We start from the raw sequence: 22,354 nt of genomic DNA on the forward strand, positions 1-22,354 counted from the left end.
GTGACAGAAGAGATTTACTGGATTCAATCAGAAGTGACGTGAAACTCTCTCCTGCATCTCAAAGAGGCTGCCCAGGGGTTTCACTTTCAGAACAATTCTCAGAGCAGTCTTTCAAAATGCACGACAGGAACTTTGTGTTGCATGAGACTGACTGCTAATCAGTTTATTTCTAAAATTAAGTCAGTTTATTGACAAGGAAATTCTGCAGGGTTAAGATTGTTAGGTAATTTCATCTCTGGACTAAATCAGACAAAAACCAAAATGTTACCAAAGTGTTTGGACTGTCGACTTCCAGGGTCAACAGTCAAAACACTTGGGAGGCCAGTTCCAGTGATCTTAGCAGTACTCACTTCAATGTGTTGGAACATATATGGGTGGTTGCAGATCTTCTTCAGCTGCATAATGGTGTTCATCAGAGTCTTTGCTCCACCTTTCCCCTGCAAAAAGTTAGAACATACATGAAAGAACTTAAACGCCAGATAACGCTTCATTACACATCCAGTTTTAGCTGAACAACACAATCCTTCGTTTTAAAGCAACAAGTCGGGATGTGGTTTGGTTCTGCCGAAATGTACACTCTGATACTTGCTCGGCCACTCTCTCTTTTTCTCTTCTTCGCTTCATACGTCACCCTCTTCATCCTTTTAGCCTCAGCCATTGTATTGTACCGTATCAAACCGTACAGAGATGGGCTGACGGGCTTCTTTAAAATAACTGAAGGCTTGTATGTACTCGTGCCATGAAGGCCATACACACTTCTTCGGAGATGACCTCGGCCACTCCCAAAGTTACATAGTGCAGTAAACAGGTGAGCGGGCTGCGCCCTGGACATTGTCCCTGTTGAAATATATTGAGCTATTATATCGACCGAAGGTGGAAAAGTTACAGATTGTTGCTTTAAATGGTGTTTCTGGCTTCAAGGACTGTTTAACCTCCGTTTTTGATCTGCTGTAGTTCTGCTCTAATTCCATTTCAGCTCTTGACAAAAGTATCTGATATATCTGTTGTAGGTCTGTATAATGGTTGTAAGTCTTTCTTATCATAACAGCTGCTTGCAGCGACCAAAAACAACATGACAAGAGCAGTAAGATTGAACCAAAGCGATACAGTTGCAGTCGATGGATTGTTATCATTAACTTGGTTGTCGTTTCATATGCATGAACAAGCCTGAAAATAGTGGAGAAGCTCAATGTCATTGCATACTCTTGTTATAAGTTAAAAATGTTACGATTTTAAATCGTCTATTCCAATTAGTTTGAAGACCTTTGCAGCCTTCGTTCTCAGGTGGTGTAAAAACACTCAGCTCCTCTAAAAGATACAATACAATTTGCATTACGCTTCTCATCTTTGGAAATCTAAATATTGAACAGTCCATGGAAAGAACAGACTGTCAATCGATGAAATAAAACTCAGGGAACCTCTGCTATCAAACAACAGCAATCAGTGAATGTGGCTGTTCTGTCAGATCGAACGACTTCAATTGTCTGCCACTGCCGGCAGTGGAGCCACAGGGGTCTGTCGGTGTGTTTACCTTCTTGTCTTTCTCTGAGCCGTCAGTGAGCAGGATGCCCTTCTGCATGTGGCGGTACAGAACTTTCTGTATGGCAGACATGTCACATTTAATGACATACTCCACCTGAGGGAAAGATAACAAACACAATGAATCAGGGAGACAAGGAGTCCTTCCGGCAGGAAGCATGTACGAGCTGACATCAGCTTCTTCATGAAAGAACATTTTTACAATGAAGAATACAAGCAGGATGAAACAGTCACAGTATGCGCCCACCTTGATGTAGTCTTACCAAACTATTACATTCATCAATCTATTAACTATAAACCATATCTGAAGAATATAGACCCTGCTTTGACTGATCATGGTCGCTTTTAAATAGACGAGTGTGTCCCTACAATGCTTTAAAGTTTTCTGCACAAGTGTTCATAAGATGCATGTGAGAGTCTCGTAATGCGGGTTGTTTCTCAAGGTGTAGAACGAGCTAACTACACTTGGTAAAGTCCATGAAATATCCAGCAAAGTTCAATTTCCTTTTTCATATTAAGTGTTTTCAAATTAGAATAAGAAATCAATAAAGGCCCTGCAGCACATTTTAATTGGCTTTTATGACCAACACGACTGAGGTGCATAACTCCCTTCACCCAACAGTCAGAGAAGAGAGACACACAAAAAAAATGTCATTAAACAAAAATGTAGTAAACCCTTCTGAAGGCAACCGCCTCACTAACCATTTTTGATTTAATGAAAAGCTCCTATCTCCTTTTAAGAATACCGACAAAACCTCTTTGTTGTTAAAAAGGAATATTGGTGAAGTTTCAAGATATACAAAAACGTAAACATCTACTTTGAGTTTGTGGTTAGAACATCGTTGAAGTTTGAATTGCAGTAAAAAAAAAAATTTAAGAAAGCAAAAATAAACGTTCCAGTCACTACTGATTGGAATTTCTGTTAGTGGACGAGTAGGCTAAGGAAAGTACACGAGTTGAGTTCATGTTTAAAACAAAACACATTCAGGATGGAGGAGGAGAGGAAGAGGAGGACGTCCCTGCATGTCCCGTCTCTCTAGTGAAGTCAGAAGCCCCAAAAAAATTATAAATAAACTTTTGTTATTTATAGATTGAAACCCTTCGATTGTGTAGCATACAGCCCTTTCAGCTATAATGCTCTAGGAAAAGCCCATTTGTGAGATGAGTTCCCATCATCATAGAATAAACAAGCTCTGTGTGAACGCGACATTGTTCATCATTTAATTAAAATGATTTCTGCTTGAGCACCCTGCTGAGTTGATATAATAACCTAAATTGCATTGATTCTAGTGAAAGTCCAACACAGTAAGAGAGTTAGACCCAGAAGCTAAGTTAGAAACAATTATACTGTTAAAGGAATTATTTCCCTGGCAGGGGCCATAGACAGTCCTTGATCCCTATCAAACACTTAATCACATTCCTCTGTGATTAGCTTCACAGCAGTGACCTGGTGGACTCATCAGTGTGTTTTAATTAACATTTTTAGCTGGAAAAGTCGCCCGTTTCAGCAGTTTTTAGGTCTACAACCTTTAATATCTGCTGAGTAAGTAGGGGAGCGTTACACTCAAGGTTGGAGAAGAAAGTGCCAACAAAGTTTGGATTTAAAAAGTGTACTAAACGAGAGCATGAATACTAATGCTCACAGTCTCCCTCAGCTGTGTGTGATGATGATGTGATGTGACTCCGTTTGTAACAGGATCAGACCCATGTAGTAATGAAACAAGATTTAAAATACGCAACTGGGAACTACATTTGAAATGACTTGGATCTAAAATGGTCATATTAACTAAAGTTATATTTGAAACAGAGTACATTTACGTAAATGTGTTTCTACACTGCAAACCCTGCGACAAATCATGCTTCAAACCTGAGCACATACATTCAGCTTAAATCTCACCTTCTCTGGCAGCTGAGACTCCACCTCTTTCTTCAGTCTGCGCAGCAGGAAGGGGCGGAGCACCTTGTGCAAACGCCGGATAATAAGGATGGTCTCCTCCTCATTTAGGTCAACCTAAAAATGTCAATGGGATAAAATGTCATCGAAGAAAAAGAGCCACTTGAAAAATATACAAACATAGGAGATATATTCCAATTGTTTAAATTCCACATTAACAGTTTTTCTGAGTCCTACAGACTGCCGGAGAGGGGAATGTTCTTGTTTTTTTGGGGTGGTGAAACAAAGGCAGTGTGCTTGTAAATTAGACTTTAGATATTGTACCATTACAACCATTTGTATGCTTCCTGTCCACTTTAAAATAATTCCACCGAACAGGAAAGCAGAGTTTACGTCCAGCCTGTTTCTGCTAGTACTTACCCTCTCTCCTGTCATGGCGAACGGGGCGTTGAACCACTGTTCGAAGGTGCTGCAGCTCTTGAAGATGGTGGGCAGCAGGAAGTTGAGCAGAGCCCACAGCTCGGGCAGTTTGTTCTGCAGCGGAGTACCGGTGAGGAGGAGGCGGCGAGGGGCGACGTAGTGGGTGTTTAATACCTGGGTCAGCTTACAGTGGTGATTCTTCATGCGGTGGCCTTCATCCACAATCATGTACTTCCAACGAATCTGTGTACGAGAGAAGACCTTTTTTAACTTTTCTCCTCCACTCTGAACTAGAGACACACACACAGAGAACAATGTTTGAATGTGAATTTGAAATATTGATCACAACAGAGCTCAGGAGCAGCTACAATTTCAAACATTACATTTTCTTACTGTGAGCACCTTCAGGGTGAACAACACTTCTGCATGCAAACAGGATTTGTCTATTCCCTCTCTTATTTCATATTCTGATAATTCCTGTTTGTGTGTGCAGATCTTTTAAACATGTGAACATATTACCATAAATTCCTTCAGTGCACACTTTCTGCTTTAAAAAAAAGTTTCAGCCCAGTGCCTTGGACGGGATGAATACACCCCCCTTTAAAGAAAACACTTTAGAGCGTGTCATATTGTTCAGTTACCGTAAATAGGAATTAAGAGTAATAGACCCGGGAAATTCTTGCTGCAAATTTTTCATTCCTTCTCTTTTCGATCAAACATATAAACACTTAGAAGAAAGTCTGACTCCATTACGCACCATTTAAAGTCACTTTCATTGCCATGTTCACACAGGAGTTATTACAGCCATTGTTGTTTTAAGTCATTCATGTTCATGAACGTGTTTCATGTTAGGTGATTGTTCTGTGTACTTGCACCAGAGACTCAACCCCCCCCCCCCCAAAATAAATAAATAAATGTAATAAACACATAAGAGACATGATTTCTACATTCACGTCAGAAAATTTTACACATCTCAAACATTTTGACGTTCAAATATTAGCAATGGTTTCTTTCTAGACAACAAAAAAATGAGCCTTTCTAAGATGCTTAAAGTCTTATATTTGATGTTTTAATCAAACTCAGAGCCTCTCTTGTAGACTTGTGATTAAAAAGAGTGTTTGACTATCTGCAGTAACCTTTGAACAGAGTGGAAACAAAGAGTGCGATGAGAAAGGTGAATTAAAAAAATGAGGTAAAAGCTTGAAACTCTTTTACCTTTGCCAGTATGTGCTTGTCTTTGATGATGTATTCATAGGTGGTCAGCAAGACATTGAACTTCCCGCTGCGCAGTTGAGGCACAAGCCCACGACGCAAAACAGGGGTGCCCTTTCATGTGCGAGGAGATAACAAAGAAAGAAACAAGGTGCTTTAAGGAAGTTAAATGAAATCTGACCATCTTACACGAGAGAGAAAAAAGGGTTAGTCTTACCTTGTAAGCTATTTTCACCACAGTCGGAGCCCACTTGTCGAGTTCATAGACCCAGTTAGACAAAGTCCTGGGAATAAAGAAATCAAATCAATGATGATGAAATGACCACAGATGTCGGGTTGACAAAGAAGAAAGTGGATTTAGAGCCAGTAGGGAATCACTCTAACTCTAAGACATGGAGAGGTAAAAAGCAACTTGGGTAACAAAAAAATAACAAAGGGAGAGCTCATTGAAGAGTAAAGCATGAAGATAAAGCTGGAACATCTTTGAGTGACATCAGGAGAAAAAAAAAAAAAGCCTCTTAGTGTTGAAGTGTGATAGCTTTCCAAAGAGTTAAAGCGATTTCTGCTCTCACGTCGGGACTCTTCTTACAGAGGGCTTTGTTGAAAACTCAGCCCCTGTTGGCAGATCAATCTCTTCTGCCCATTAACTTTGATTTCCCAACACGAGTCTCTGAATGACAGAGGGCAAATCTGAAGCTTTCCTCCACTTAAATTCACTTTGCATATAAAAAAAAGAACATTTCACACAGCGGCCCAGAGCTCCAATTTAATCTAGTTTTTTCTTTTTTTCTTTTTAATGTGCTTACTTCTACTGCTAGAAGCAATGCATCCGTCATAAATGATGAAAAGATGAGAGACAAAAAAAAAATTTGTTGAGTAAATGTAAACGTGGGCATTACATCACCCATCTCTCCCAGCAAATCTAAATCTACAGAGGCTAAGTGGATGAAATCATGTGCAATGTTAAAGGAAAGTGAAACGACTGGCTGAATATTCCACTTTGATGCTTTTAATGGGGAGTGGATTTGAAACAACTACAACCCACATCCACTCTGGAGAGGCTGCCTCTTGTTGCTTCAAAGCAAAGGTTTGAGTGTCTTGTGTTTGAAGAATTTGGAGGGATTAAGGGCAGAAAAACAGCGAGGGAAATCATACCTTTTTTTTTTTTTAAATCGGGAAGCTGAATGAATGATTTAAGAGTCATATTCTTTCCACATTTTTTCTTCTCATGATTTTCAACCAGAACTTTATCTTTCTGACTAGAATAGTAGGATAAAGGTTTCTAAAAGAGATTAAAAGTAAGGGTTGTAAGGGCGATTCTTAATAAAAGGTCATGTATCCTTTAAAATATTTCAACAAACAATATACTGTACCTCATCATTCTGAGGGAGACACTTCCTCATAATGACAATAAAGGTTTATTTGCTGAATGGGAGTCTACAGCAGACCAGACGTATATAATACAGGGGACGCTTGTTTGTGTAGATTCATGGTGGTTTGAAAAATAAACTGAAGCAATACTGAAGAATTCTGAGGCAGGTTGGAAATGTTACACTTAAATGAAAGAAAATTGATTCTGACACATGTCCTGCAGTTATTGCTTTGTGTCAAACTTTATTTACTTTCCACGTTTTTAATTTCCTCCATCTTTTTTTTTAAATCCACAATATTGTTTAAAACCAGTTTTGATAATTCAGCAATAAATCAGCTAGGTGTTCGTCACAGTTATATGTAAAAATCCTCATTTTGTCTATAATTACTTTTTCTACCACAAGTATTTTTTAAGTGTGTATGTCCAATGGTAAGATACAGCCCTTCTGAGTCCGGTGTTATCTGACTAATAACTTATTGCCGTTCTCGAGACAGTCTGTGGTTGCGGTTAATTTTGATTCATCGCTCCCTGCAGGCAGATGAGTTTTTCACACCTGACACTTGAATGTAATTTCAGTTAAATTGCATCTGTGTCTCAATCAGGGATGGGACTCCTGACTCCTCTGCTCTCCATTATAACTCCATGTTGTGGTTTGGTAATAATAAAGGTGGATGTTTTTCTAATCTAAAATGATATTCAACAGTCATTTTGAACTGTGCACATCGATCCCTTGCTGAAAACGTTTCAGGATGTCATAAGAGTGTGTGATAACTGATAAGAGTCGTGATAGATGCAAGCTGAGAGGGTACTGACGAGAGAGGAACTATGATGAGGAAGGGGCCGTTGATCCTCTTGTACTCCATCAGGTAGGTGATCAGGGCGATGGTTTGGATTGTTTTGCCCAGCCCCATTTCATCAGCCAGGATGCCGTTTAGATTGTTGTTATACAAGGACACCATCCACTCTAGCCCTTGGACCTAGATAGAGAAAAATAAAGGCATGCTTTAGAATGAGCCTGCAAGAATTATCATTGACACAGAGTGTTTCTTCACATCAAGAAGCTATTTCATATTCTCCTGCAAGACAAAAAAAAAACTTAAAAAATATACAGATCAAAACGTAGGGCACGCCATCTTCAAGGAAACTGTCGGGGAAAAAGTACCCATTGCCTCTAACTGCATGTCAAAATGCATGACAGTTTTCAGAGGTGAAATGTTGCCTTGTTTAAAGGGCAGACACAGCAATCGAAGAGGATCAGGGGCTTTTTTTTTTATCATGGAAAAAAAAAAATCTCCCTTGCGGGCTCAGGCGGCTGGAATTCTAAATATGTAACCAAAACACACTTTTCAGGTCAGGTTCTGCTCATTCTTGCTAAATATGTCCTGTCACTTAAAGTTGTGACAGCCTTAAAAGCAAAATTGCTTAAGAAAAGGGCTTCAGATAAAGACTATTATTGTCATTGATTGAACTGCCGAATCAGTTCTAGAAAAAAAACATTTGATTTATCAGATATAAACATAGAAAAACCCATAACAATCACCTGGCTACTTAAAAGAGGGCTGCAAATAACAATTGCTGATGCCATTTATTAAACTGACATTCAGTCCTTTAAATGATCACCAGACAAAGAATAAAATGTGTCAGGTTGACATTTTCAAATAGCTCGTTTCGTCTGACTGGAGAGATGCAATTTACTATGCCATAATGCTCACGTCAACTTGTTCAAGCGTTGTCACTTTTACAGACATTTGCTGGACGACATTTCTGAAAGTTTTGCTGAGGTCTCGGAGGGCTTGTGTCATCTTGGGATGATCCTAAAACTCAGCCTTATGTGTCTGAAGGAAGTTTTTCTCCCATCTCACCATGTTTTCACTAGACTTCAATCATGATGTTCTCTGACATCACCTCTGTCAACCGTCAGTATTTTAACTCTATTTTTACTCTAACTAGCACCGAAGAAGAAGCAACAAACCCGGTGGCTGAAATGCTGTAGGTGCCGCTTGTGACCAGGAGGTCAAACAACAGCTAAATGTGTGGAAAAAATCATGGCGTGCATGAAAGCCTCGGAGGTGCGAACGTGTGAAAAGCAGGACCTCCAGACCCAAGAACTTTCTTTCCCACTGCTGTCCGACTCCTAAACAAATGACGGGCATCCCATGCTCACTGTGCACATTTTACATTCATTTTTTTGCACAGTTTAAATTTCTATTTGCACTCAATACTATGTTCACATTCCCTTATTTTTGTATATTTGTATATAACATTATCTCTATTTTTTTCATCCTTTTTTAATTGTTAATATCCTAGTTCCTATTCATTGTGAATGGCAAAGTAAGAATTTCATTGTGGAGGGAAACAGGTTTCCTACAGTGCACATGACAATAAACACTTTGAATTGAAAAAAAGATAGATTAATATTTCTCATGGAATTATTTCTGTAAAAGTAGGCAGGTATTTGATAATACATGGAGAACTTAGTTATACTGTTAGCAGAGAGAGAGAGAGAGAGAGAGAGAGAGAGAGAGAGAGAGAGGGGAGGTGAAACTAAAATAGGTTAAAAATGACTTTTCTCCTTCCAGTCACGGTTTAAAAATACAAACCGTTACATTCATCAAAAGAAGAAAATTTAATGTCTTTTAAATTGGTTTCTGAAAATGCCATTTGATCTCATTGCCACTCTGGGATTTTATTTCCCAAGTGATTCAGACGAGGTAGCAAAACATCAACAGTGCCATTCCCCTGAGGCTTTGAGGAAAACAATCAGCTCAAGACAGTACGGAGAAACAGGAAAAGGCCAAAAGGCACAGGCAGCAGAACAGGAAACTGCCAACCAATTACCAGCTGCATGTTGTGTCTGACAGCAGAAAGCAGAGATAACTCCTGTGGAAACAGGCTGTTTTCAGGGTTGAATTTCTAAGTAATAATAAAGTGAATACAGTCTGTATGAACCTGTATCTTTCTATTAACTCTTGAGGGCAATTCAGTTTTATTTTTACACAAACTGCTGTCCAATTATTGTAAAGCCGAGTTCCTCTGGGAGCTGCCACCGAGTCTCATTTATAGCTTAGCCCAGTATATATCAGAGGAGTGCTTCCACTGCAGCCTCATTGTTAGAGAGAAGAAAAAATCTAGGCAGCATCCAATTGGCAGTTCCCTATCTCTAGTGTTAAACCATCCTTCACTGCCATTTACACTCAGGGACAAGACTACAGTGTCACGCTGGAAAATAATGAGGTGGCATTGTTCTGAGCAGATAGCTGTCTTTAAACTTCATCGAATGACTGAGCGTTTAGGTAGTGAGCAGACCGTAGATGTGATCAGTCACAGCTTCCATCCAGATTCTAAATCTATGACAGCAGCTTCCCTCCTGCTCGGGAACAAACGATGGAGTCGTTTAAAAGCTCTTCCTGCTGATTAGTTCAAGGACAAGCTATCATCCAAAACTGAAAGGAAGCTTTCGAAAAATGCTTTTCTGCATTCATGATGCATGTTGTTGGAAAAAAAAATGGTGTGAAAATAATCACATTTGGCTGCTTAATAAATCATAAAAACCTTCCATTTGAAAGCTACTGCAATCACAAAGTACAAATAAAATGATATGTGTATAACCAGATTTTAGAACCTCTGTGCAAAAGTGAGCAATGAAAATGCCACCAAAGTCTTAAAAAATGAGCACAAACTCAATTTGCGTACGTGGATCTTTGTACCTGGTAATGTTTCAGCGTGCCGTTGATCAGCAGCGATGACTGCTTGTCCACTCGCTCGATGACAGCATGGGCGGCGCCGTAGTAAGAGTGGGAGCTGGTCTGTCCTGTTGGAACGCTGTACTCGTCGTCCACATCCTGCTTGACACATCTGAACGTGAAACAACAGAGAGTAAAAAACCCTCGTACAGTGTTGAAACTGCCTTTTTTTTTTTTTTTTTTTGGAGAACTGTTATTAGTTTCAAGGCTCAACAAGGAGTCAAACCAGGAGTCAAGGACTTGGCTTTATATGTGACAATGATATCTTTGTTTTTAACTGACACAATTCAAAGTAAGAGAACTACAAGCCAAGTTCATCTCAAGAGAAAGAGCGAAAGTGAGGGGGAATACAATACTCGATGACGTGCTTGGCATCCACCACAGACTCGTCCTCTGGGTTGGGACTGATTAACTTCTCCTCCTCTGCCTCTGCTTTGGAAACCTCCTCTTCCTCCTTAAAGGCAAAGTTGATAAAGCATGACTGAGCGTGTGATTAAAGCAATAAAAGAAGAGACAGATGAAAGTAACTCCGATTTAGACAGGGTCCAAAATTAACACCGGTAAAGCGCCAAATGCGGGTAGATTTTCCGTTTGGCGAGGAGAGCTCGCCGCCACATTCCAGGAAAAATAAAGGCCAGTAATTTTTTTTCTTTTAATTCCTCAATTTCCAGATCGACAAAATTAATAAACTATGATAATAATAATAACAATAATAAATGTTGGGTCCAGCCAGGATGACAAAGCTCAGGCTGTGTCCTTTGGAGAGCAGGACAAAAGACTCTTTATCCCAGCATGCCTTGCAGGTACTAACAGAATGCTTTGCCACACCTAACACATAGGTGTGAAGTTTGGGAGGGTTAAAACCGGCTGTGCCCCTTCCTCTTTCTCTTTCAAACGTCGTCTGGCGACGTCCGAGGATACCCCATCTGCTTCCTGTTTCACAACACGCTTCTCTTTGTTTAAAAGTTTTGGCGCGCAGCTAATCCAAAGGCCTTGAAGCATACCGACCTGAATTCCGAGCTCAGATCATCCATTTGAACGCATCTCTAAGAAGAGCGTCTTATTTCTCCCGTATTAAAACGGTATTGAGAGAGATTGTAAGGATTACATCTCGTTCCGTCCTTTAAAGAAAGGACATCCACGGAGATCACCTCGCTCGACGGAGGACACTACGGCCCTGCTCAACACCCTGGACGCGCCACCATCACCATACAACTGCAGGAAGACGCGAAAGATCGTTCCGAGGACCCTTTGCTTCTTTCATCAACCGTGGACAAAACAGTTACAAGTGAGGCTTAGCTAGGTCTGGGCAGTTAGATATAGAGAGTGTGTTTAATAACTGAGTTATTATTGTGAAACGGTGATAATATTTGCTTGGTGTTTGACCACTGCGTCTTAGGTTTTATGAGAGTAAAACCTCTTTTGTTTTCTTTATTTGTGCCGCTGTGTCCCGTGTGTTTCTCTGTGAACTCTCGCGTCATAACCGGGTAATAGACTCATTATCAGAAAGACTAGTGTGAACGCCGTCTGATACAAATCCGGCCACTGGCTTCTGGTAAGTGAAGTTAACTATGCTCTGAGTTGTACGTGAGTTCCAGGCTGAGATTGAGCTTCTGAGGTGCGCTATTTTCTCTCTCTCTCTTTCTCTCTCTCTCCCCACTTTTTACGCACTCACACACGCACCTTTCGGCAGACGCACACACATAGAGATCTGTGGCTTTCCAGACGCTGCAGAAACGTAGATCAGGTAGAGACAGAGTTTGACTCCGTCTCTAGACAATAGACCAGGTTAGGAGACCTGTGTTCAGTGTCCGCCATCACGTGACCACGCCGCCATTATGATCTCTCCCTCTCCCTCTCACTCACTCGCACAGAAACACGCACACGCACACGCACACACCCACACCCACATACACACACACACGCCACGCTTGTTTGTTTATGTTTGTCTCTGTAGTTTAGTTTATAATAGTTGTTTGTTTGATTGAGTTTCATTGATTAACTTGTTGCTTTGTTAAATAAATTCTGTTATAATTTAAAGAGCAGTTGTTTGTGATTACTGTGTATTTGCATTGTGACTTAGGATGGGTGAAAGGGCTTTGTGTTCGGATTTCACACCTTCAATTAAATACAGATTATTAATTATTAATGATATTGGTATTTAATTAACTAATTTGAGACTGATATTTGAAATATTTTGGTTGTTCCCTGTTTACAGGGTGGTGCCCCAAGGTTTATTAAACTCAGTTTAATAATAATTATTGATTTATTTTAATAATTAAGTAAACTTAATTATTAAATTTAATTCGACAACTAAATGTTATCATAAAACCCCAACATAAGTTGCCGCCGTGGTAGGTCCCAACATAAATAAGTGATTGATTAAACAAAACTTAATGCTTTCTTAATTAAATGTGCTGTAACAGATGCGTATGCCACACAAAAACACAATTTGATATTTTGGCCGGTAAAAAATATGTTGGCCGGTGAATTTTTTCATCTACCAGCTACCTTGGTCGGTGAGTCATAAAGTTAATTTCAGACATTGAAGTGAGTACAGCTTCATCCCCCTGGTGGATTTGTGTGTGTGTGTGTGTGTGTGTGTGTGTGTGTGTGTGTGTGTGTGTAATAACTTTTGCATGATTTGAAGAACTGCAGGAGAGAGAAGCCTCCTGTTCATTTGTGAAAGTCACTGACCTCCTCTTCGTACTCTGAGCCACTCTCTTCGCTGTCTGACCGAGGGGCGACTTCATACCTGGGTATTGAAAGAAGGAAACAAGGCAAAAAGAAAGATCAGACAAACAAGTCCAACATATATTTCAAGCTTCGGCAGAATACACCAGCAGCAGGTACCAATACCTGCAGGGATTGGATTCTTCCCTCAGTCGTGTCAAACTTCAAATCTGTATAAATCTGTATTTGTATAAACCCTAATGCTAATTAAAAGCGCTGCAAAAGACACATGCAGATAATTCATGAGAAGACTAACAGGAAGAAAAAGGTTTGAAACTAACAAAGCAGAAACAATATTTTACTATTGAAAGACTCTCTAAGTAACAGACATCACATTTCAATACTGAGGGGAATGAGCCTGGAAATAAAACATGAGATACTTTGTTAGTAGCCCATATATGTCAACGATTTTATTAAACACACTTATTTCAACATGTCTAATATCAACAGTACGAATGGAAGATGTTGAGCCTAAAGTATATATTAGACTCAAAAGAACATTTGATTTAAGAAAATGTTCCCGTGGTTTTCTTTCCTACTAAAAGAGATACCTTCATTTGTTCGACAACACATAGTCTGTCTGCATTTTTTATTTTCCAGTTTACTGTTTCTCAGGTACTTCATTAACAAAATGAAAGTGAAAATGAAAGTGAAAATGTCTGCATCCACGCAGGACGGATTCAGTCAGGCTGTGTTTGCCCTTTCTGTTTTGGACTCTGATTAGGAAAAGGGGTCGCGTTGAAGGCAAATGAATTAATACACTCCTGTCTTGTTTTCCCCTTCCTGAAGTGGCCATATATTTCTGTGCTTATCGGTAACAGCGTGCACACAAAACAGAGTGCTTCTTCAAGCAATTAATCAGCATGAAGAACTGTGGTAGCAAGAACATTACATCAGGAAAAGTCAGCAAACGCGTACGCGTATCACTTACTCAGGTGCTGAGTCATTAGAACAACACACAGACTCGCAACACAGATATACGTTTTTATTTGCTAAATACTGAAGTTGATAATCGGGAGCCATAGTGCTGCGAGGGAAATTCATTTTTGATACTTCTGACGAGTTGAAAAATAACATCCTTACTGTAAACGGAACTATGACCGGAGTCTACTCACCCTGGGTTCATCTCCAGCCAGGCCTCCAGCTGGCTGGATTTAGGAGCGTCCGTTCCCTGGAGGACTTTCCCCGTCTCCGTCTGGATCACTTTGACAGGCAGCTCACTCATTTGGCTGCTCTCATCCATTGGCTGCAGAGCAAAACAAACAAACACCATATAGGAGAAATATGTGAGCGGATACAAAACTGAAGCCTTGTTTGTACAGTTTTGATAAATGTACCATCTTTGTAATTGAACCACATTTTTTAAACTTCGATACACCATACATACACACAATACACATGTGCTGTCGTGTCTTAGCCACGCTGTAGCAGAATGATTTTTTTTCTTTTTTTAATGATCTCATTCTTCATTCCGACACGAGAAGGTAGAAGTACAACATCTCCAGAAATCTCGAGGAGTTTAACCATCAGAAGCTGCAGACTTGTTGCTGCATATGGAATTCATGTAGACAGACCAAACATGCCAGATTGCTTCAGGGTGTGTTCACACCAGAAAAGTCCTTTAGTCTGCTTTCTTTGGTTCGGACCAAATACAATGTTTCTTTTTTGGTTTGGTGCAGTTTGTTTTCACATTTCACTTTTCGCAAGAGGCCCAGTATTCATAAATAAAACCACATGTGGGCGAAGATCGTTCAATCATTGGATAAAAAGGTTTAGGGTGGGGTAAAGCCGTAATCACAAGATGAAAGTAAACAATCATGGAGAACGTGCATGCTGCACTCGCTGTCCTGGTAGTAAACATTTTAGCAACAATGTCATCCATTTAGTACAGGTACGAAAATATTTAATTGTGTAAAAAATGTAGATCTATGTGTGGGCAATCAACCGGTGTTATGATGAATGTGGCCGAGGTTATAAATGACGTATGTGGCGCAGGGGAAAGGAGGAGGATCAGACTGCCGCGGGGGAAAAGCTCCAGGAAAACTCTGCTGCAGCTGCGGTTCTGTTCATTGTCTGTGTGATTTAAATGTATTGGATAATAAAAGAACAGAGCAATGAAACACCAGTGAAAGTGTCTGAAAGATAGACTAAAGATTACCTCCGCGTCTTATATCAAAGAAGTAGGCAATAGAAACAAACAAGAACACTGTGCTGCTAACCAATCTATTATTTCCCTTAATGCGCGAGGCAATGGGAGCCTGTTATGTCCAAAAAGCCGTACGATTTTTAGAGCTGGGTCGGACTGAGGTCTGGTTGCTTTCACACCTCAAACGAACTGTACCAGGGTTCGTTTGGAAGCGAACCGAGACCACCTCTTCGGCTGGGTCTCGGTCCGGCTGTTTGGTGCGCACCTGAGTTCGATGGTTTGTATTCACACCTACTCATGAGGTCCGCACCAGGGTTTTAGTTCGCTTCAAGCGAACCAAACAAGTCAGGTGTGAATACACTGTTATGGAAAATTTTACTCCATTTGTACTATGAAGGTCTCATAGAATCTGTCATATAAAATGCATCTGAAATGTCTTAGAATACTACATGCACAGCCTATCGGGTGTTTTGTTTCCCATCATTTCTCTCCCTTTATTCTGTTTCTCACACTCTGTACATGTGGGAAGAGTCACCAAGACTCTTTCTCACTGGACTCCAGCTCCTTCTCAGCCTTGGGAGATGGTAAATAGTCATGTAGTCTCTTCTCTCACACTAGGGGATAGATTTTGCCCTGCCAGGTGGGCAGTGGCCCTATGTGGCGTGATGGGGAAGTGCTCTGTGTAATGTGATGGAAATGTATAAGTTTTCATGTTTGCCTTTTCTCGGAGCCTCTTTCTCTCCTCACCATGTGAGAGAGGGGTCTTCAAATGCTTATTTTGCCTTCGAATAAATGTTCATTGAGACCAGATCGATCTTGGGGTTTGTTTCTGAATAGATCTTCTGACTCTTTATTTTCACTCTTTGGTAATGGGAAAAATTCCAGAACAACACCGTCAGATTTCGTTAACAGGAGAAATTTCTGCAGGAGTGCTGATGTTAATCTGATGTCAACTAACACATGTGACTCTCTGCCTCTAAAACTGGAGGAACAAGACAAATGTACCTAGTACACTTAGATTGGTATATGGCAGGCTATACTCTGCAGGTTTCTGTTGCATTATTTTCGTTATTATTGTCGCACAGGGAGGAGTCTGTGGCTGACAGGATAATTACTTTCCTTTTTCCAGCTGACGTTCAAAATATTTGTTCCGTCTCTGTCAGAGGACAGTGAGCGACTGAGGTAAAGTACAGGTTTGGCCTCACAGCAGCCGAGCAATAATTCTCAACACAACAACATTCACTGGGTGGTAAAATATCCTCAAATGATGAAGAGCAATTACAGCCTGAGATTTATCTGTGAAAAAGTTCAAATGTGACTTTGCACTATAAACTTTTGGCCCCTGAAGTTGTGAACACACATCAAACGTGTCGGAAAAGTCCTCCAATCGAGTCATGTTCCTGGACACAGGATGAAGCTAAGTGCAATATTTACACTCCACCATCACTAATGCCTGAGGTAAACGCCTGTCTCATCATCCTCATAACATCTCCTTAATGGTCCAACAGCTTCCTCCCTCTCTCTCTGAGTCGGGAGGCTGATACTGTGCAGCACTGAACCTTTGTTTACAAAAGAAATGTTACGAGAATAAATCAAAACAGTAAAGCTGTGGGCTCAAATATGAGCTAAGACTCACTTTAAACATCGTTTGAGAAGCATGGAGTTGTAGATTCAGTTCATATCTGTCTGTGGGAGCATCACTACCCGTCACATCATTTCACATAGAACCATTAAAAAAGGATTTGGAACAACAAAATAGAAGTGTGCAGCTTTGAGCTGAAGCTTCAGTCTTTATAAGAGTATGAAAATTGCTGCTCATTGTGCTTTCTCTCCAGGAATATTAAACGGTAATTAAAACATTTCCATGAATAGTTGTAGTTTACAATTAATTTCATGTCAGCTTTGAGCAGCACATTTTACCTCATGCATCATCACTGAATGTTTTGATACTGCAATGGATGAAGCACAGACACTTCTCTCAATAGTACATAGAGAGTCTTAGGTCGCCCCTGCCCGGGTGTCTCATGTGACTATAAACTAGCTTACAGCCTCCTGAGCACATTATTCATGACCTATTCACAGTAACAGAGCTCAAGAAAAAGAGGACAGTGCATCAGAAGATAAGCCAACGCTGGAATGTCATTATTGAATGACTGAACAAACTGAAACAAACAGTTTTTCATGTTTACAGGGTTGGCCCTTGTTTGCTTTGAACCAGCCAAAAACAAAGACCATGATGAGAAGATAACATAAAGCTCCCACCTCTCCATCAGGTCCAAACGTGCTGGTTCCTTCTCCGTCTCCATCCACCCTCTACACATCGAACACAGAAACACACGCAAACCCATTAAGCAGTTCATCCTACTGGAGTTATATATACACACATGTTAGGCAACGTTATGTTTAACGGCATGGCATGTTAAAAGTAGAGTCAAAACAACAGCATCTCTTAGTATTCCTGATTTCATGATTGTCGTCATTTCCTAAATTTTCCTCATATAAAGAGAGCGACAAAATAAAAGCTCAACGTGGTTATAAAGGGTCATGTGGGCTGCTTTGTATGTTCCTTTATACTGCAGCTAAAAATAGTTTTCTTTTCATGAGAGGCTTTTAGCAGAACCTTCATGCTCCACTAAGGTGGCACAAGATGAGTCTTCTCCACTGGCTGAGATCAGTGAAATGGATCTCTTTAGAAACTGCAGGTGCCTGTTCAATGATTAGCTGTTGGCCTGACAGAAGGTGTGAAATCAGGTGAGGAGGTGCACACTGTGTCACTGAATGAGACAGCCTTTCAGAGCTTCGCATCAAGAGGAGGAGGCCATGGGAGGTTTCACAGCAACCGCATTGTCATTCAGGAAGTGAATTGAATGTAATAATGAAGCGTGGCATTATAATGGTTATGAGCAATGACTCATGTCACCATGGTTGGCTCTCCAACTCAGGGCTGGATTGAGTATGTGAAAGAATATAAACCTCATATTAGAACAGCTTTGGCTGTGTATTCAAATGAGGAAGTAATAAATGTAACTATTACACGAATTAATAAATAAATGAACCAAACATTTTTGACTGGTGCAGATAAAATGTCAGTCATTGAAAGAAAACTAGTTTGAAGCTGAGTGTCAATCACAGGATGAAAAGGCCAGGCAGCACTGAGAGGAGGACTTTAAAAAGGTCACATCTGGCAATGATGGTATGTCTTCAAGTTTGAACCTTGGAGATAAACTTTCTGTCAGAAGACTAATCTGACATCTGTTAACTCTAAGCGTTATTCCGTCGCCATCATTCGATGCCATACCTTCTTTTTCTTTTTCTTCTTCTTATCCTTTGCAGCTTGGGCAGCTTTGTGTTCGTACACCAGGGTTGTGAGGTTCGCCACATATTCGTCTGTCTGCTGCAGCAAGTAGGCCAGACGTTTGTCTTTCTTTTGGTCAATCAGTTTCCGGTAGCCTTCCTCATCCTCTGCCTGAGTGGGACGAGGAGGACAGAAGCGTAAGGCTTAAAAGTGGCCAAAACATCATCAGCTTGTTCAAATGATTGCCAGAGTGTGTTCACTTGTGCTGATGCATCTTTTAAAAATAGCAGATCAGTGCAAATACTTTATTAAAAACATCCCTCGCCTGAGTATATCCTTAGTACGAGAGCGTGTAAGTAAGCCTTTATTGATACAGGACTTTTAAAACGTTTTTTACCAGGTACTTCCTAAATGCAAAAAGGAAAAAAAAAGGGAAAAAATACACAGAAAAAAAAAACGTGCAATAAAGGAAGAGTAATTGATGGCATGAATGATTGTCTGTACAGGTGAGTTTTTAGATACTTCTTGAAAATGTCCAGTGTGTTTTGAACGGTCAGTGTCTGCGAGGTCATGAAGCCTGAACCCTCACTTTAAAACATACTTGGTGTATCTGGGACTGTGTTGTTCTCAGACCTTCACTCGTTGAAGTGACAGATACTTATTTACATTTTATTCTAAAATGTAGCTAAGAGGACGATTCCTAAGACTGCTCTCTGTTTTTAATTAGAAGAGTCTTGTGTCTGTCAGTGTCCTGTCTGTACTAGAAGAGAAGCTGGATTGAACTACACGTCTCTTTTTAAGTACATAAAGTTTGTCTAATGTCACTAATTTGGTTTCACTTTAAAGGCGGCGCGACAGTGAAAGACAAAAACATGGAAAAAATAAAGATTGCTTTGACATTTCCCTCTGCCATTTGATGTTCAGTGTTTGTCATCCCTGCTGCCTGTGTTTTATCGATGCAGACAGTTCACTGAGTGAGTTAAACTCGTTACACAACGTTTTTCTGACCTCCTGCAGCTGCAAAGTAAAATTGAAACCCTAAAAGTCAAACCTAAAATGACTTCTGCTCTTAATGACTGTGAAACAATATTTTGCAAAGGTGCGATAAAAAAAAATAAAAAAACGTATGTGGACTTTTCGTTGCTCACCATCAGTCTCCTCATCCTCTCCTTCTCGATCCTCTCAGTCTCCTTCTTCTGTTCGCGCTCGGTGTTGGTGTGCCAGTTGGCGATAGCTCTGGTGAGTTTCTGCATTTTACCTGACACTGAGCGATGGTACTCTTTGAAGTCTTTAGCGTGCTGAAGGATGCTGTTGAGATATTCCTGAAAAAACAACACATAAACAACTAGTTGAGGTATAAATACTATTTTGACAGCATTAAGGGTGGCGGAGCGCTGTGCTGCCAGACTCCACTTGGAATTGATTCTCTTCAGCATGGATGGAGCGTTTGATGCCGTCGCTCTCAAACCTTCAGCTTTCTGACATTGTTTAATTTTCTTCTGAGTGTGGATGCCCAAAGTAAAAAAAAAGAATAATGATGTCCTTCGTTTGTCTCTTCAGCTTCAACTGTCAGTGAAAGCTTGAAGAAAACATAAAGCTCAAAGTCAAAGTGATTGATGGTTGTGTTTGTATCATGAAGCAGTTATTTAAAGGGCATTCAAAGAAATCTGACACAGCCGCTAGAATATCACATGGTGGAAAAATGTGCTAATGCTCTATAGGCTCAATACAAAGACTAAGGTGAAGACAGGTGAAAGGTCCTGTGTCCATCTAGCATTTTTAAGAGGTGCTGCATATAAGTCCTGTCTCTATGACAACAGACTGCTGACAACGGCCACTGCTCCGTTACTTTTTATTGTGTTCTTATGTTCTTTTATTTTTCATCTTTTATTTGCCGATCAGACACAGAGGATTGCCGTAGGCGGCAAAACTGCGGGGAATATCATACATTTGTAAAAGAGCCCAGCTGACGTCAACATCGCCTTTCTGAACAGTTGAAAGATTTTTATCTTGAGTGTTTCGGAAAGGCTGCATTTCAGACAAAAGAAAAGAAGCTGCGCGCTGCGCTTTTTCCCCAGGCAGAAAAAATAACACTATCTGGACACAGGGCTTAAGGGTTTGATAGTGATGACAATGTTGAGATGCTTTAAAATTGCCAGCAGTTGGTTCTGGTTCCAAAAGAAAATCCAATGTAAAGATAACTTCTACTTCAGACATTGATATACGGATCTGGATTTGTGCTTCACCTGATGTTTCTGCCTACGCTTCTTCTCCTGCTCAAGCTTCTGTTGTTTCTCCAGCTTCTCCGTCATACGAGCCTCCCTCAGCGTCTGCCGCTTGCTGCGTCTGTAAGCCTTAGAGTTGAGGGCTGTCTCCAGAGTCGTGTCTCTCCTCATACATGCCACCACGTCCTGTCTCAGCTAAAGATAGAACAGGTCCCACTTACAGGTATTTGAAAACTGTAGAAAACTTAATCTATACATTGCATATGTAGACAGTTGATACATTAAACACTGTTATCTATAGGAGTCTTAATCTCTTCAAAAGAGGAAATCTTGTTCTGTGCTGTCACATCAAACATGACACTGTTGTCTACCTGCCGCTGAAAGTTGAGCAGACGCAGTGCCTTGAGCTCCACTGTGGCTTTATTCCTCAGGTCGGGAGGCAGCGATCCTGGCAAACTCTCCAGCTCCTGAATTCGATGTGCTATCCGAGCCTGTAATCTGTGGGAAAACATAAAACCAATGCACAGTTTGATTTTAAGCTTATTTTGGGGTCAAAACAATCTAAACCTCATCAGTCTTGGTGTCAAATCTTCCTCATCTCTCACATCAGAGAGACAAACATGAAACAAGAGGGGTATATATATATATATATATATATATATATATATATACATACTCACATACAACTGCTCCAATGTTGCATGCCTCCATCCCATTAACTAGTCGACTTGTACATCCATCAGGACTCAAGTGAACAGGAAATATACTTATATATGGAATATTTTAAAGACTGCACTGCCCCAAAACTCAAACAGTAGTCCGAGTATGCAGGGGGAGGAGGCTCCATTCTTCATGTGCAGCATTAGAGGCTGCTGTAACATGCACTTAACTTAAATTACATTTAAAACTGTCAAACGCAATATATAAAAAAGACAACGGTTTAAAAAGTGTAACTCGAGAGCCTTGTGTAGGGAAGCTTGTTGTTAATGGTGTGGAAAAAAGTGCAGAATAACTTTTGACAGCAACCAGCTGCACAGAAAAGTAGAATAAGAAGGTTCATATTTAACATGAGTCTTCGTAACACTATCGTTGTTTTAAAAGAGAGCTGACACCTGAGACGACTCGTTCTTCTCTCTCTCTGATCACCTGCAGAACACACAGACGCTACTCCCAACACGGTCTCGAGTGGTAGAAGGTGAGTGCAGATCATTCAGCAGTTTGATTGATCTTAGATTCTGATGTTGATGTACTGCACAAGTTAAACTAGCGTATAGAGATACATACCTGTACTCCCTCTCTTGAAGGATCCCCACAGGGTCCAAGCCCTGGGGTTTCTGAATTGGTGTGATGCGGTTCTGTTTCTGCTGCATCTGGAGCATGGGGGACACCTGCTGCCCAGGAGGCTGGGGGTTCACCGAGCTGCCTGGCATGGGTCCAGCTGGCACAGCGGAGACCGGAGGGGGAGCAGGGGATGGACGTCCGCTGGCAGCAGCGGTGATGTGCTTCTGAATGTTGGCTTGATTTTCACCACTCTGACCTGGAAGGAAACGGCTCTGTCAGTTAATGGGTCAAATTCACAGAGCTGTTTCGATATTGATGTTGTATGCATTCAGTGTAGCGTTTCCTCCCAACAACAGAGAAAGCACATTTTTAAATCTGAAACCAAAAACATGGCGTGGTGGTAATACATGTTTTTAATTTCATAGCCATTATAAAACCAATATTTCAGTTTAAAGGTTTAGCTGCACAATCATCTGTCCGCTGCCTCGTCCGCT

The 22,354-nt window shown here is 40.6% G+C and overlaps 1 protein-coding gene across 3 annotated transcripts in view; it reads right to left on the minus strand.

Moving 5' to 3' along the window:
* Nucleotides 1–22,354, minus strand: part of smarca2 (SWI/SNF related BAF chromatin remodeling complex subunit ATPase 2) — a 47,529-nt gene that overhangs the window by 19,161 nt on the left and 6,014 nt on the right. For all 3 annotated transcript variants that reach the window (XM_079351026.1, XM_079351027.1, XM_079351028.1), the window contains 17 exons: nucleotides 21,864–22,116; nucleotides 20,951–21,077; nucleotides 20,601–20,774; nucleotides 19,503–19,676; nucleotides 18,358–18,525; nucleotides 17,322–17,372; nucleotides 14,029–14,159; nucleotides 12,878–12,935; nucleotides 10,537–10,634; nucleotides 10,145–10,292; nucleotides 7,251–7,414; nucleotides 5,283–5,349; nucleotides 5,069–5,179; nucleotides 3,854–4,096; nucleotides 3,437–3,550; nucleotides 1,532–1,636; nucleotides 351–437 (listed from right to left, as the gene is read on the minus strand). In XM_079351026.1, the coding sequence (XP_079207152.1) occupies nucleotides 351–437; nucleotides 1,532–1,636; nucleotides 3,437–3,550; nucleotides 3,854–4,096; nucleotides 5,069–5,179; nucleotides 5,283–5,349; nucleotides 7,251–7,414; nucleotides 10,145–10,292; nucleotides 10,537–10,634; nucleotides 12,878–12,935; nucleotides 14,029–14,159; nucleotides 17,322–17,372; nucleotides 18,358–18,525; nucleotides 19,503–19,676; nucleotides 20,601–20,774; nucleotides 20,951–21,077; nucleotides 21,864–22,116 (2,273 nt within the window). The remainder of the gene's footprint in view (nucleotides 1–350; nucleotides 438–1,531; nucleotides 1,637–3,436; nucleotides 3,551–3,853; nucleotides 4,097–5,068; nucleotides 5,180–5,282; nucleotides 5,350–7,250; nucleotides 7,415–10,144; nucleotides 10,293–10,536; nucleotides 10,635–12,877; nucleotides 12,936–14,028; nucleotides 14,160–17,321; nucleotides 17,373–18,357; nucleotides 18,526–19,502; nucleotides 19,677–20,600; nucleotides 20,775–20,950; nucleotides 21,078–21,863; nucleotides 22,117–22,354) is intronic.

The sequence above is a fragment of the Symphodus melops genome (genome assembly GCF_947650265.1).
Source record: "Symphodus melops genome assembly, chromosome: 1".
Classification (NCBI taxonomy): domain Eukaryota; kingdom Metazoa; phylum Chordata; class Actinopteri; order Labriformes; family Labridae; genus Symphodus; species Symphodus melops.